This window comes from Myotis myotis, unplaced genomic scaffold, assembly GCF_014108235.1.
Source record: "Myotis myotis isolate mMyoMyo1 unplaced genomic scaffold, mMyoMyo1.p scaffold_m19_p_18, whole genome shotgun sequence".
NCBI lineage: Eukaryota > Metazoa > Chordata > Mammalia > Chiroptera > Vespertilionidae > Myotis > Myotis myotis.
The window spans coordinates 23,897,574-23,912,860 of NW_023416322.1; the positions used below are offsets into that span (position 1 = coordinate 23,897,574).

Below are 15,287 nucleotides of genomic sequence, written 5' to 3' on the forward strand. Positions count from 1 at the left end.
TACTATTAGCCCATTTTACAGACGTGGCCATCAAGGCCCAGTGAGGTGACAAGTAATTGGCAGAGTTGGGGCTCAAACTGAGACCTGACTCCAAAGCCCACGTTCTGTCCACTGTCTACCACATCACGCAGAACAGAGTTTATTCTTGCATTATTATTAATTCTTGCATATTTTTCCATATGAACAACTGTCAAGCTATTTTTGCCCACCTCTGTATATAGCATTTTCTAACTGCAAACCTTCCAGCAGCATCTGTGCAGGTAAGCAGGGAGGACAGCTTCAGAATCTTGCTGCCAACAAGCCTCCTTTCTGTTTGGTGGTCAAACGTGAAACTGCGCTAGTCTAGTCCAGCTCCCTCACCTGCACACAGTTTCTCCTGCCAGCACTTGTTACCTTGTGACAGGTGTCTCTGGTTTTGTCCTGTCCGGGTTTTTCCTTGCTTAGTTTCAAGATTATGATACAAACTGGTTCAGTTTAAATGTCTAGAACGCCGCTGGAAATGGGGGAAGAGTAAAGTGTGCTGATAACTAACTCCTAAGCAAAACTCTCCAAACTCCCTGGAATGTGTGGTGGCCAACCTGGCTGCAGGGCAGCCTGGGGTCACTCACACAAGAGGCAGGGTCAGGAGGTGTGGGCTGTCACTGCAAAGCTTGTTTATGTTCAAGATGCATGACAAATGCACATTATCCCGTGTGATCTGGGTGATGTCTGACTCTTTTTTAGAGATTGACGCCCCCAAGAACCTGCGGGTTGGCTCCCGCACAGCCACCAGCCTGGACCTCGAGTGGGACAACAGTGAGGCGGAGGTTCGGAAGTACAAGGTTGTGTACAGCACCCTGGCAGGCGAGCAGTACCACGAGCTGCTGGTCCCCAAGAGCGTTGGGCCAACCAGCAGAGCCACCCTCACCGGTGAGTGAGAGCGTGTCCACACTCTCACAGCTCTCTTCCCGCCCACCTACACCACCGCCAGATGCCACTGATTTAGTCTCTCGTGTGCCTAGCATATCGCATATGTCCCCTACTTGCCATTGCGCGCCATCGCCTGGTCTCGGACCCTGTCACGTCCTGTCTTACATGTCAGGGACATCCATTGCTCTTGGATAAACACCAAACCTTAGCCAAGCCCACACGGCCTACCTGGCTTTCCTGCCATCTTCTCCAGTCTCCCCTCCCTCCCTGGGCTCCAGGCCCACAGGTGTGCTCCTCTCAGTCCCTCAAGCACCTTGCCATTCCCGGTGGGTCAGGTCCCATCTGCAGCCTCATCTCGCTGGTCACCACTCCCCTCCCAGGACCCTGTTTGTCCTGCGTACCGTGCTGGGTGATGCAGTTGTCAGTGTCCACTCTCCACCTAAAGCTCTGTGGAAGGTGGACTGTGTTTGCTTCTGCTCATCATTGGCTCCCCAGTGTCCAGCATCTAGCACTTACTGAGTTCTAAATAAGTGGTGGGTGGATGGATGGATGGAACTTTAAGTGTTCACTGTGACTGGGAAATAGTGATAAGGTAAGAGGCTGGTGGGGCCTTATACACCCTGTCTAGAATGGGAGTCACCGGGATTTTTAAATAAGGTGATGTAAGGCCTAGATCTGTGCAGCTGCAGCATGGAGACGGGGCGAGGGGAGCAAGGACAGAGGCAGACACTGGTCACGAGGCTGTGCTGGAGTCAGTGGCAGGGATGATGATAGTGTGGACTAGGACGACGCCCAGGGTCACCATGATGCCTGGCTGGGAGCATTCCCTGTCCCCATGGAGACGGGGTCCCAGCCAGTGCTCCTCCTGGGCTTCAGACACACCCACCCAGGTGGACTCCACTGACAGGTAGATGACGGGAACGCAGGGCGCGTTTAATATGTGACGTGCACAGCAGCCTCGGATGAGGGCTGCCAACGCGCCTGCACACACAGCCTCTGCTCAGTGTGCCGTGGCTTCCTACTGGAGCACTGGCCATCTTAGCAGACGGGAGGCACAGCAAATGGTCGCACAGTAAACAAGGGCAGTGGAAGCAAAGCTGTTTCCTCCTAAGCTGAAATCCCAGGCTGCCTTGCCCAACAAGGCCGGTTAAAGCAAATATAATAAATGCACTTTCCAGGCAGATGCACTTCTGAAAACACAGCCAGGAGACGCAAGGATATGCTGACCAAGCAGGTTAATGGGGGTGAATTAGATGTAGTGGGAACAGACCAGCTGGCAGAAGGGCTTTTACCGAGAGCTGGAGACATTCACAAAAACTAAGCTAAACCAAAAAGCTGAAATGATGCAGCAGGGAGCCGATTCTAAGCGCAGCCCATCCCTACCTAAGCTTCAGGCTGGTTTGGCAATTAGCACTTTCCAAGGATGATGGCTAGTTGTTAGGATGGCAGATACACCATAGAATCATGAGAGAGATAGAAAAGAGCGCAGTCACATCCCAGTCATTATTTCCCTCAACCAGGGGGAAAAAGACTCTACCTTCATTGACCATTAGTGTTATTCCAGTCACCTTCATGTAGGTACAGCTCATTTCACCTTCAGAACACCCCTGAGGGTTGTTGGCATCCCCATTTTATGGATGTGGAGACTGAGGCACTTGGAAACTTGCCCAAGTTCACAAAGCCAGCAAGGGGCACAGCTGTGACTCCAAGGCAGCTCCAAGTCCTCATCAAAAGCCTCCCGCTCCGTGCTGCTCCTACTAAAGTAGTAGACTGGAAGGGACAGTCAGCACATCAGTGCTGCAGACTTATAAGGAAAGGAAAAATTATTAACAAGGAGAGGGCTTGCATAGTTGACGTTTTAATTAGAGTTGGGCTGATGAAATTAACCTATAAATATATATTACTCATAATTATCGCAGGGAGTTCGCAGCTGGGGAGATTTATAGAGGCAAATGGCTTTGTGTGACTTAAGGAAACTATGTTGTACTTGCTGAGATGCAAGTTACAAGGACTGTTGGCTCTCGAGCAGCCTTCTGGGGGAACAGAAGGAAGGACCTTGGCTGAGGGGAGGCAAAATGAGGGAGAAGCTCCGCCCCCTTTTTGTCTGGTTCTAAACACAGTCATTTGCATTTATAAAAACAAGACCCTGGGCAGGGTGGGAAAGGCACTCCAGGTCACCTGCAGCAATCCCTCCCTAGGAACTTCAGTTCTCTCTGTTCCCACCCTCCCTATCCCCTGATCAAAAAATAATCGGGGCTCCAGGCAGGAGGCCCCACTCCCATTGAGTGCTTTGCTCATCAGCAGTGCCCTCCCAGCAGAGCTGCGGGGAAGTCAAGGAGATGCCATGTGCGACTCTAACAAACTAGTTCATAATAGTGTTCTTGACCATTAGACACTCAAAAATTCCCCTTCAGTGTTTATCCCTCCTTCCTTCCCTCCCTTTCTCCTTCATTATTTTTCTAGATCACCCATTGCTTGCAGCCCAGTGCTTGGCATAGTGTATGTGCTCAAGAAGTCATTGGTTTCCTTCTTCACCAGATTTTTTTTTAATATTTTTTATTGATTTTTTTACAGAGAGGAGGGGAGAGGGATAGAGAGAAACATTGATGAGAGAGAAATATCGATCAGCTGCCTCCTGCACACTCCGTACTGGGGATGTGCCTGCGACCAAGGTACATGCCCTTGACTGGAATCGAACCCGGGACCCTTGAATCCGCAGGCCAACGCTCTATCCACTGAACCAAACCGGTTTGGGCAGATTTTTAAAATCTCATGAAGGGCAAGGGTGATGTCCATTCAGTTCACCCTGGTGCCCCGTTCACAGCCATGTGCCTGGCACACAGGAGCCTCTCAGTAACATCTGGCGAGTGAGTGCACTGTGTGCCGCAGGAGTTCAGAGCAGAATAGGTTCAGAGGAGAGCTGAGAACAGCGTCACCCTCCAAGCCGAACAAAGGAGGCTCTGTAAGAGATGGAGACCAGGGGTTTCCTACCAGGCGAATTTTCTGAGCTATTGTTAAGAAAGGGAACAGAGCCATTGTTACATTACCACTTTCAGGTGTTGGATGGGGAGATAAAGGGAGCATTGATAGAGAGCCATGAGCTCTCGAAGACGTGAGTAACCCCCCGGAGCCCCCGGAGTGCAGATGTATAAATGCACTGGATACGCCTCAGATATACATTTCCTTCTCGGGGAGAACTGCACTTTACCTGCTGGCAAAGAGCAGCGCTCACTTCCACACTGGAAGAAAGCTGCCAAAAATGAAAGGAAAGCAGCAGGCGGGAACCTACCAAGCGAGCTCCGCTTCCCCGCTCCCCAGGTGGAAGGCCTGAGAAGAGAGCACTTGAAATTCTGCTCCATGTTTTTCTGGAAGAAGATGATTCCGTTGTAAATTATTGAACATTTCATTTAAGCTTCATAAATAAGAAACTTGGATGAAAACATTGCATGTTAGATCCGCTTGGCAACATGTAATTTCTGTCTTACTTCCTCGACCTGTCACCCTTCATCTGCTTCGGAGAATTTCTACTTCATTATAGGCAATTGAAGGTCTCAATCAGTTGCCTGGGAAAAGTAGTTTATGTCCCAAAGGTAATCTAATTTCTCCAACCAAGGTTGTGCCTGGGACGCGTGACAGAGATAAATGTGTGCTTTGAAGAGGTCTGGGGCATTGCAATCACCCCATCAATCTAGCCAGGGCCTCACTGCCGCCTGGGCTCCCCGAATCTCTGGTTTCATCAGCAAACCAACAACAGGTGTGCTGAGGACCAGCCTGTACCTGCCTGGGCAACACACAGAAAGAAGAAAGGACCCAGAATCCAGGAATAGTTCTCCAAGCAAGGTAACAAGAATGTTGGCTACTGTCATGATGAGCCACGCACTGCACTTCATCCACATCAGTTCACTTCATCCCCACAGTGACCCTCTGAGATACTGTTATTCATCTGCTTCTACAGAAACTGGCCCTCAAAGACACAAAATTAAGGAATCAAAATGCCCAGATGGAGAGTGGCAGACCTGAATATTGAAGGGAGTTTGGCAGACCTCAAACTCTGTCTGACTTCCGAGTTCACACTACTAGTGTTGACACTTCCGAGAATAACTAAGGATTAGGAAATAGGCGGGGCTGGCTGAGGAAGGGAATAGACGAGGCCATGCATCCCTGCAGGCAAGCCTGGTCAGCAAGGCCGGGTGGGCTCTGCCCCATTGAGCATGGGGGGATTTATTGCTCAGCCTGCACTGAAACCACACAGGGGGTGGGTGCAGACCCTCTGACTGCCCCACAGCACTCCGCTTCCATAAGCCAGGCCATTTGTTAAGGAAACATCGCCCCATGCCCTTCCTCTCAAAATCATTCCTGATACATCAGGGATCCTGAGGGAGTCAAGGATCGCTGGCCATCACCAAAGCCGGGAGGAGTCTCCACGCAGAGCCTTTGGAAGGAGCGTGGCCCTGCGAACACCTTGATTTTGGCCCTCTAGCTTCCAGAACACTAAGAGAGTACATTTCTGTTGTTTTAAGCCGCCTAGTGTATGTCCATTTGTCATGGAAGCCCCTGGAAACGAATGCAGATGGGAAAGGTTCTTCATCCCACCATGTTGCAAGGTTGTGGTGAGGATCACACACATGCAGGTGTTCTGCAGAGAATAAATGTTCCATAAATGCAGAAGAGCACGGTCATCAGCCAGGGCTCTGGGGGCCCAAAGGACTGAGACTGGCCAGGGGGGCCTACGGGTGATGATGTGATCTTGTTGCATTTTTTCTGCAGTCCCAGGCCTAATCAATGAGGGTGTTTGATGGCCCCAAAGATGTCTACATTCTAATTCCTGGCCCCTGTGACTATGTCACCTTACATGACAGGAGAGCATTTGCAGGCAACCTCTAGCAGCTGGAAAAGGCAAAGCCATGGACTCTCACCTAGAGCCTCCAGAAGCCATGCAGACTGATGGAAGCATTTTAGACTGCAGACATCGTGGACTGTAAAACAATAGACTTGTATTGTTCTGGCCATTCGGCTGTGGGAAGAGGGAGTAGCCGTAGGAAATTAATATGCCAGTCAAACCAGTTAGTCTGGAAATCAGTGTGGGAGAGAATAGAGACCCCAGATGATTCCAGATGTCCTGGGAGGCTCCCCGTGATCCTTTGTATTGAACCCCCAAAGGATTTCCCCAGAGAGGTTTACACCCTTTAGTTGGGCAGTTTTTGTAATTTTCTCTATCCTCCCAGGTCCCCAGAGATCATCCTAGAATTGGATTCATATTCTGGGGCCCAAATTATCCACCTTGGGAGGGAATCCACAGCAGCAAGCTCCTGTGTGCCCCTGCATTGAAGGCCTGTGCTCAGAGAGAAAGATCGCCCACTGCCACTCTCTCGAACAGACCAGAAAGCCCCCTGTGGCCTCAGTCACTATACAAACCTCATGTACAACATCCAAGAAAAACTTTAAAGGACTATGTCCACACAGTCCCTCAAGAGTGCACACTCCCCCAATCCACAGTTTAAGCAAGAAAGCCGTTCACCAGTTGTCATCAACCTGAGACTCTAAGTACCATGGAGAGACCTTCCCCAGGAGAGCACACCTCTGATGGCCACTGGCAAGGGGAACCTGCCTGCCAAGGAGACCAGCAGCAAGAAGGAGGCTCTGCACTGACAGTTAGTCCATCCTGTTGACTTGGCTCAGATCTCCCCAGTGGTGAAATTGGGGTGTCCTGAGAGGTAAAATTAGGGTGGGTTCAGAAAGGACTAAGCACAAGATCTGAACAGGAGTCTAAAATGACTGGCTTCCCTCTTTTTCATCCTTCCCACCCTTGACAGACACACAGAATAACATTTGTTTCTGCATCTACCAATAGATCTGATACCTGGCACTGAGTACGGATTTGGAATATCTGCTGTCATGGACTCACAGCAAAGCATACCAGCCACCATGAACGCCAGGACAGGTGAGTAGGAATTGGTACAGAATGAGACCAGGCCCCTGTAATCCCAAGGGGCCACGAGGTTTGTCCTGGCAAAGTTTGGTGAGAGGCAGTGCTCCCCCATGAATAGGTCCCTGGGCAACAGCTGTCAGCCTGAAAACGACCACCTCCTGAAACTCTTTGATTCCCTGTGCCTCCCCCTGACATCCAGGATGGAGTACAGGTCTGTGCATGGCCCTCTGTGGTATAAGGAGCGGTCCAGAGCAGAGGTGGAAAATTCCAAATAAGTCGGCACCACAGCAGACAGAATGTGGTATCCGTTAATGTACTACAGAAGCCCTCAGAAAGACCAGGGGGTGAAGGTCTAGACTTTGAAATAACCCATGAAATCTAAGGGCAATGGAAAAGTCCACACGGGATCCTTACTACTCTCCATCCAGCACTTTTACTTTCAAGTCCCAGGTAAACTTCAGAGTCTCTCTAGTACCTTAGGTGCAAACCATGGGCTGAGCATAGACAATCTCTCTAGAGAACCACGTGGGTCACCAAGAGGCCTCCGATCTAGTTGCCTGCACACTCATGGCCATGTCAGTCAAAATGGCCTCAGGAACAGAGGTGGCCACTGTTGCTAGGAATGGTACAGCCCTACCTGTGGCTCCTGTCTTGCCCTGATCAGCTTATTAAGAAAGGCTGGGAGACAATGAATTTGCGGAGCTTGAAAATCAGCAGCCAGCTGATAATGCCCTTCTTCGATCTGTTTGCCAAGCCCCCAGCCATCTTTCAAAGGGAAGGTGCCTAACAACATGTGAGCTAAGTGTCAGCAAGGACAAGCTATCCTCATGGTCGGCAGGACTGCTGATAGTATAGAAATCCACAGCGGGGTCGGGAATGATTCCAATAAATACTGGCCCTCCTGTGTGAAATCGGCTCCTTATGTTTATCCTCAGAACTTGACAGTCCGAGAGACCTTATGGTGACAGCCTCCTCTGAGACCTCCATCTCCCTCATCTGGACCAAGGCCAGTGGCCCTATTGACCACTACCGAATTACCTTTACCCCATCCTCTGGGATCGCCTCAGAAGTCACTGTGCCCAAGGACAGGACCTGGTACACACTGACTGATCTAGAGCCTGGGGCAGAGTACATCATTTCCATCACCGCTGAGAGGGGTCGGCAGCAGAGCTTGGAGTCCACCGTGGATGCCTTCACAGGTACCAGGGCAGCAGCAGCCCAGCTGCACTCAGGGATCCACGGGCCTTAGTGTGAGCAGGTCACCCAGGCAGAATGTGGGTAGAGAAAGAACAGGTAGAGGAGACACTAATAAATCGTCAAGAGGGAATGGTTTGAAGTCAAGGGGAGAGGTGAGCAAAGCCACCTGGATGCCTAAAAATTTGTGTCTGATTGAGTAGCCCAGAGAGAGGGGCTGATCTGTCTCTTTCCTCACCTGCACTAAATCAGTGGGTGATCAGAAGACCCCATGGGATCATGTTAAATCCCTGCCAGGATCTAGGTTTTAAATCCTGGATCTTATTATGAATAACTCACAGAGGTAATGCCGGTCTACCCTTCATTTTTCGGTATAGGCTTGGAGAAAGGAGCGTGGACAGGACTGAAGCCGGTGGAGGTGGAACCTCTGGCTCAGCGGGAAAAGGCGTGGTCCTTATTAGCAAGGAAAGCACATCCCTTCGGTCAGATAGCTCCTCTAGCCAGGTGGCCCCCCTACCTCACCTGTGTTTCAGAACCGCCCATCTCTCTGCTTTGCAGGCTTCCGCCCCATCTCGCATTTGCACTTTTCTCACGTGACCTCCTCCAGCGTGAACATCACCTGGAGTGACCCATCCCCTCCAGCAGACAGACTCATCCTGAACTACAGCCCCCGGGATGAAGAGGAAGAGATGACAGAGGTCTCCCTGGATGCCACCAAGAGGCACGCTGTCCTGATGGGCCTGCAGCCGGCCACCGAGTACATCGTGAACCTGGTGGCCGTCCACGGCACAGTGACCTCTGAGCCCATCGTGGGCTCCATCACCACAGGTGAGGCTGCAGGACTTGACAGAAGGTGGGGACAGTAGCCTTTGACAAGTTAACAAAATTTACCAAGTGAAACACCCAAGGAGCAGGAGACTGCCTCATTCAGCTAAAGAGGGTCTGTGGAAAAGCCACTTCTTCTGTAGTTACACACAATGCAAAGATGGGAAACTCCAATTTGAAGGTAGGATGGGCCCAATGTCTTGCGGAGGCCAGGGCTTAAATGTATTGGTCCAGAGGTCCTCCCTCTAGCAGCCTAGGACAAAGCCCTACAGGGAGCTAGTCTGCAAGAAGAAAACCTTCTGCAGTAAGGAAATACCTGTTTCTATTCTGGAGAGCCATCTCTTAACTGCTCATTGATGTGAATGATTCTTCCCCAGAATCAGATGGGACTAGCATTCAACCATGTAGGGCCCTGGTACTCAGAGAACAGGGTTGATTTGCATGTTGTTAGGAAAACACGGGCACTCTGAGATGGATTGGATCATTCTCATCTCATCATTCCCAAATACAGTCCCAAATATTAGTGTGAATATGGGTGAGGACATGTGTGTTGGGTAGTTTGCTACATGCTGACAAGAACTCACAACTGGACAAGTGGATTCAACACACCTGGTTTCCATCCAGCAGTTAAAACATTAAAGTGCACAGTAAAAATGAAATAGAGTTTAGCAAAGTGGATTTTCTCTGAAATCCCTCTCCAGTCAATAGGCATTTTTTTCTAAATTGAATCAAAATTGGCTGCTAAAAAAATAAGGGATAGAGACTGACAGAGCTAGGTTTGCCCAAGAGAAAATAGCCATGTTAGTTCTAGTTTAAAACAAAGCATACAAACAAAGGGAGCTTCCCAGTTGGCCTTCAAGTAGGTAATAGTTGCTGCACAGGCACAGACCTTACCAGCTTGACTTTATGTCATTAAAACATCCTCCACGAATGTGGCTTGGGCCACGCCCATGAGGCTGCAGGTGAGACTTCAGCCTGACCATGGTGTTAAGGGTGCCCTACCACTCAGTATGGTCTGGGACACCATTAGCTCTTGGTCCACATAAAACCAGGGAGAGGAATTCGTTTTTCACACTGTGCTTTCTGTCTTTTTCCCACAACCACCGCCTTCCTTATAGGAATTGATCCCCCCAAAGACATCACGATTAGCAATGTGACCAAGGACTCAGTGGTGGTCTCCTGGAGCCCTCCTGTCGCATCTTTTGATTACTACCGAGTATCATACCGGCCAACCCAAGGTAATAAAGCCATTCCATTTCTCGGAGACAAATGGGATTCGGTTCTGGGAGAAGTAGCGTGTCCCAGAGGCTGTCACCCGGCTTGCATTGCCCTCCTCTCTGTGGCATCAGAACGAGAGTGGGTGGGTGAGGAGCAGCCCAAGGCCCTGCACTCACCAGCTCCTTTCCTAAAAGGTGGGGCTGCATTCATCTAGAAAGCAGGCCCGTCACCAGCAGAGCAACTGCTCCCTGTTACCCAGGTAGTGGGCAGTGCAGTGAGGCACAGAGAGCCCTGAAAGAATCTGCCAGGAGCCGGGGTCATGTGCACTCCCGAGAGAGCCTAAGACTAGAGCCCTGGGGGATGTGTGAAGACCCAGCAGAACCAGATGGGAGCTTGGAGGGAACCACAGTGACAGTGGCCCTATTTCTAGCCAAGCTATGAGTCAGAGGAAGTTGGCCCAGACCTCGCTTGTATCCTGCCAGTTCTAACTGGTGCATATGGCATTGGCGGAGGACACACTCACTTCCCGGGAGGGGATGGGGTCGTGTTCCAGGTCTGCAGGACCCACCCTTTTCGGCCAGTCCCTCTGTGCTGCCTTTATAAAGACCAGCGTGCTAGAAAACCACCTAATAAATAGTTCTTTTTCCTCTGCTCCGGGGAGCCTATAAAATGAGGGGGTGGAACCAGCATGCAGGGTCTCTAAGCTCCAACATTCCCAGTCCATGAACCTTCTCTCCCACTGAGTGCTGAGCCTTGCACCATCAGTGCCTCCTGACCAAGTGCTGCTGGGAGCTCCTCTGTAGACTGTACCGTGAACTGTGTTGATGAGTGATTCTGCTGAGAGTTAACTGTGACTCTGCTCTTCCTTAGTGGGGCGGCTGGACAGCTCAGTGGTGCCCAACACTGTGACAGAATTCACCATCACCAAGTTGTACCCAGCTACCGAATACGAAATCAGCCTTAACAGCGTGCGGGGCAGGGAGGAGAGTGAGCGTGTCTGCACTCTCATGCACACAGGTAGGCCTGTCTCCCTGGGGTGGGCCAAGTCAGAACCTGACTGAGAACCTGCAGCAAACAGAAGAGGCAAAGCGTGAAGGTGTTCTGGCTGATTCAGAGGTTCCATTCCTGGGCGCCCCTTTGACTTCTGCATCACGCAAAGCAATTTGCAACTTCTCTCTTCCCTGAGAGTCCTCTCTCCTCCTGACCCCCTAGGGGTCATGCAGGTCTAGATCAGGAACTTCCTATTTGAAATGTGGCCTTTCAAAGAGCCATAATGGAAGTGAATTTCAGAACAGACATCTGAATCATGTCATCTAATTTTTTAAACAGCTCAAGAAAATTGCACCTCAGAGAAGGAAGGGGTTTGTTATTCCAGCAACAACCCATGGGGTCATGGAACCCCTCATCAAATATGGCCACAACCACCAAGGAGCTGCTCCAGGGATAGAGGAAGAAGTTGGTGACCTCCTCTGCCCCTTAGCCAGCCCACCTTGAAGATAGGACAGACTTGCTGTAGAAGTCACCAGTGGGGACAGCCAAAGCTTTCTGTCCCTAAGCCCTGATAACCTGACCCCGCCCCCGTTAAGCTTTCATCCTCCCAGTCCATGGGAAAGCATCCTTAGGGGAACACCTGGATTTCCCTCAGAGAACAGTATTTCCTGAGCAAGGGAATGTAACTTGGAGTTCCTCACTGCTTCTATAGATAGTCGAACGAGTATAGAAACAGCACCTCTAAGGCCAAAGAAACATCCCTTCAGAAACTCAAAATCATTCTTCTAAAGACATCCCAGAATATCCTAATCCCCCTGGTCTCCTTCCAGACCTGTGACTGCAGAAAACCCAGCCATGTTTTGGGTTCAGTCTTACCCCTTCCACTAAATTATCTGTGACCAATAAAATACCAAGAAATATTGACCCGAAGTGATACCTAGTGGGTCAGTAGAAACCCCCTTCACACCTTCCTGAAAGTCTTAGAAATTCATGATAAAGTAGGCTCCTTCTCACTGAGGACAACTAAATGGATTTTAAGAGTCTCCAACCCCCAACATAAAAGAGAGCAGAAACTTAAGTCAAAAAACTCATTCCTTAGCATTTCTTACCAGTGCACCAGCCCAAACCACCCTCCTTCATGTTCAGGCAGCACTATTTTGCAAATTTCCAATACCCAGATTGCTCACAGAAATGTCTTATTTTGTTGTCATTTGTTGTTTTAACATGAGGTCTATGATTTTACAAGTTTTGGAAATGAGTATTCCTTCAGGGTCTCAGGCTTCAGCTCAGAGAGATCAAACTGATCAGTGTCATAAGACTTTTCTTTTATTCACATAAAGTTCCATTTGAAGAAGTCACTGAAGGCCCAGATTAGGGATACAATTCAGATGTTAAAATTATTTTTAAAAAAATTTCTTGCTGTTGCTTTGAAATGAGGGACATAGGCAAGCAATAAAAACCTTTGATTAGAGAACAGGACCAGATGAGCAGCACATCGTGGCCCTCAAAAGTAAATTACTTGTCAAGGGCGGGGAAAATAAAAGGAGACATATGTAATACTCTTTGTAATACTTTAAGCAATAAAACAATTTAAAAAAGTAAATTACATGACATTAAGTTTGAGCTGATACCTAAACTATTGTAATAACATCCATTTCTAAAATAATCCCAAGTTTGGGGAAGGGAGACATAGAGTATGGACAAATTAGAATAGGAATGTGGTCCTATAACGGCAGACCTGGTTCCCCAACAGGCATTCTTGGAAGAATCTCCTGTCTCTCATTCACAAAAAGGATAGCAGGACCGAGTACAGAGTGAGCCTTTGTGAGTAGAAAAGCAAGAATACATAGTCGGATAGGACTTCAGAGGTAACCTCACTCCCATTCAGTCATTGCACAAGTGTTTATTGAGACTCTACTAAGTTTTAGGAGCTGGAGCTACTCTGCCTCCTTGGAGCTCCCACCACATTCAACAGAGATCACGTCACAAGCCAAGCCCTTACATCTATGAAAGTGCAAATAGCCTGGAAGCATAGTCTCCTCTTCACTAAAGAGTTAGAACAACTTCTATACGTTCCCAGTTTTGCCATCTAGCTTGAAACGCCTAAGACACACGGCCATACCTTGGGACCCCCCACAGAACCTGACAAGCACTCTGCACATAAGTCAGTTAATTCAGAGGAAGATCTGGGGAGAAGAGGAAGGGGCTGATGTAACGAACCAGGATCGGAGAAACGAGCATGGTCTCCACTCACTTCACTGTTTTGTAAGGCACAGCAGCAGAGGTGCATTGTGGGTGAAAGTATGGGAGACGCTGTGGGTGGAACTACAGGGGACCATTCACGGGACCAGCCTGTAGCTGCTCCTACTTTCCCTGCTGTTCTATTCTGTTGCAGCCATGGACAACCCTGTGGATCTGATTGCTACCAACATCACTCCGACGGGAGCCCTGCTGCAGTGGAAGGCGCCTGTGGGCGAAGTGGAGAGCTACGTCATTGTCCTCACACGCTTCTCAGGTGAGTGTCTGCAGGTCTGCACCTCAGACGGGTGGGCATGGCGGGGATTGGGGCAGAATATAGTATGAAAGTTAAAAAAAAAAAAGGCATATTGTCCATCTGAGGGACAAATTAGAGATTTCCTGCCCTCAAGATGTCCCCAAACTCTATCAACTATGGGAATTGAGAGAGCGGGATCTGAAAGGCGCGAGAAGGGCACATAACCAGGGGCAAATACAAAACTGGAGAAATCGCATTAGGAAGATAAACTAAGAATTTAGCTAAGACTTACCCCAAAACACTATGAGCAAGAAAGCAGACTTTTCTAGATATTTAAAGAGCAAGAAAAACACTAGTTATAGGACCATGCTCAGAGCAGATAATACATAACAGTGGCAAAGGACCAAGAACTAATAAACTCTCCCGTTGCTTTGGTCTTCTCTATCCACATGCAGCCCCAAATTGGAGTTTCAGTGTCTTCTTCACCATGCTTGTTCACCTTATGCTATTTGAATAGTGAAGCCCAAACCAAAATAGTGTTGAGTAGTCCAGGTCTCTAGGCCTACAGAAATTATTTCCCTGCCCATATTACATATGTACATATGTGATCACAGAATTGTTGTGGGTTATCTTCAGGAATCCAGAGAACAAAGATATCAGAAGACAGAAGTCAGGCCGATGTCTTAATTTTCAAAATTAAGAATTTTTTTTTTTAAAAAAAAGACACAACAGTATGATGATTGCCAGGTAGAAAGGGGTGTGGGGAGAGAAAGAAGAGGGTAAAGGAGAGATAAATGGTCACAGAAGACTTGACTTTGGGTGGTGAATGCACAATGCGATATACAATGTTACAGAGTTTTACACTTGAAATCTATATTTTATTAACCGATGTCACTCCAATAAATGCAATTAAACATAAATAAATTTTAAGAAAATTATGAGAAAGCCAAGTCTGTAAGCTACAAAGAAATACTAGTACACTGATTGTCAAAATTTGGGAAAGTAGAAACCAAAATAGATTATTATACAAAAGGGAAAAAGAATTAATGATAACTTCCATACCAGCACAGGTTCCCTAGGAATAAGTTTTTCCAAAACTACTTTATGTCCTTGTTTTTTATTGGAAAATCTTCTAGCACCTTCAGCAAGGCATTAGAAAAACCCACTTATCACTTAGATGGACAATACACAATGGGTCATATACGGAGTTGCAGAGAACTGTAGCTGATTGAATGCCCCTCCTCAGAATGAACACCTTTCCTGTGGCTACATCCTAACCCCTCGGCACACACTCACAGTCCATTTCAGTCCTCCCATGCCTCCTTGCCCTTCACGATCCTGCATTTCTTACCTCTCACCATGCCTTCTCAAGCCACCAGGCATTTGCACATGCTGCTTCCTCCACCAGGAAATTCTCTCCCCACTTGTCTGCCCAGTAAACCCATCCTTCACCACCATCCCTTTGTCAGAGCTGCCATTATTCCCCTAAGAGAGTCAGGTGCACTGACTCACAGGTACTAAAGTACACAACTCCAGCGCAACAGCTAGCATTCTTTCATTCAACAAATCCTTTTGATGCTATTCCATGTGCAATCCCCCTACTAGACTATAAGGATTCAGAGATAAAACACACAGATTCACAGAGCTCACACCTAGTGATGGTGCAGACAGGTGAGCAGTGTCACAACATAGGCAAGCACAAAACACCTTGGGCCACATCCATGGCCA

At 48.6% G+C, this 15,287-nt stretch overlaps 1 protein-coding gene across 2 annotated transcripts in view; it reads left to right on the forward strand.

Moving 5' to 3' along the window:
- The window catches only part of TNR (tenascin R), a 322,971-nt gene that overhangs the window by 288,344 nt on the left and 19,340 nt on the right, over nucleotides 1-15,287 (forward strand). For both annotated transcript variants that reach the window (XM_036344928.1, XM_036344929.1), the window contains 7 exons: nucleotides 724-909; nucleotides 6,761-6,850; nucleotides 7,774-8,037; nucleotides 8,591-8,860; nucleotides 9,976-10,095; nucleotides 10,946-11,092; nucleotides 13,461-13,580. In XM_036344928.1, the coding sequence (XP_036200821.1) occupies nucleotides 724-909; nucleotides 6,761-6,850; nucleotides 7,774-8,037; nucleotides 8,591-8,860; nucleotides 9,976-10,095; nucleotides 10,946-11,092; nucleotides 13,461-13,580 (1,197 nt within the window). The remainder of the gene's footprint in view (nucleotides 1-723; nucleotides 910-6,760; nucleotides 6,851-7,773; nucleotides 8,038-8,590; nucleotides 8,861-9,975; nucleotides 10,096-10,945; nucleotides 11,093-13,460; nucleotides 13,581-15,287) is intronic.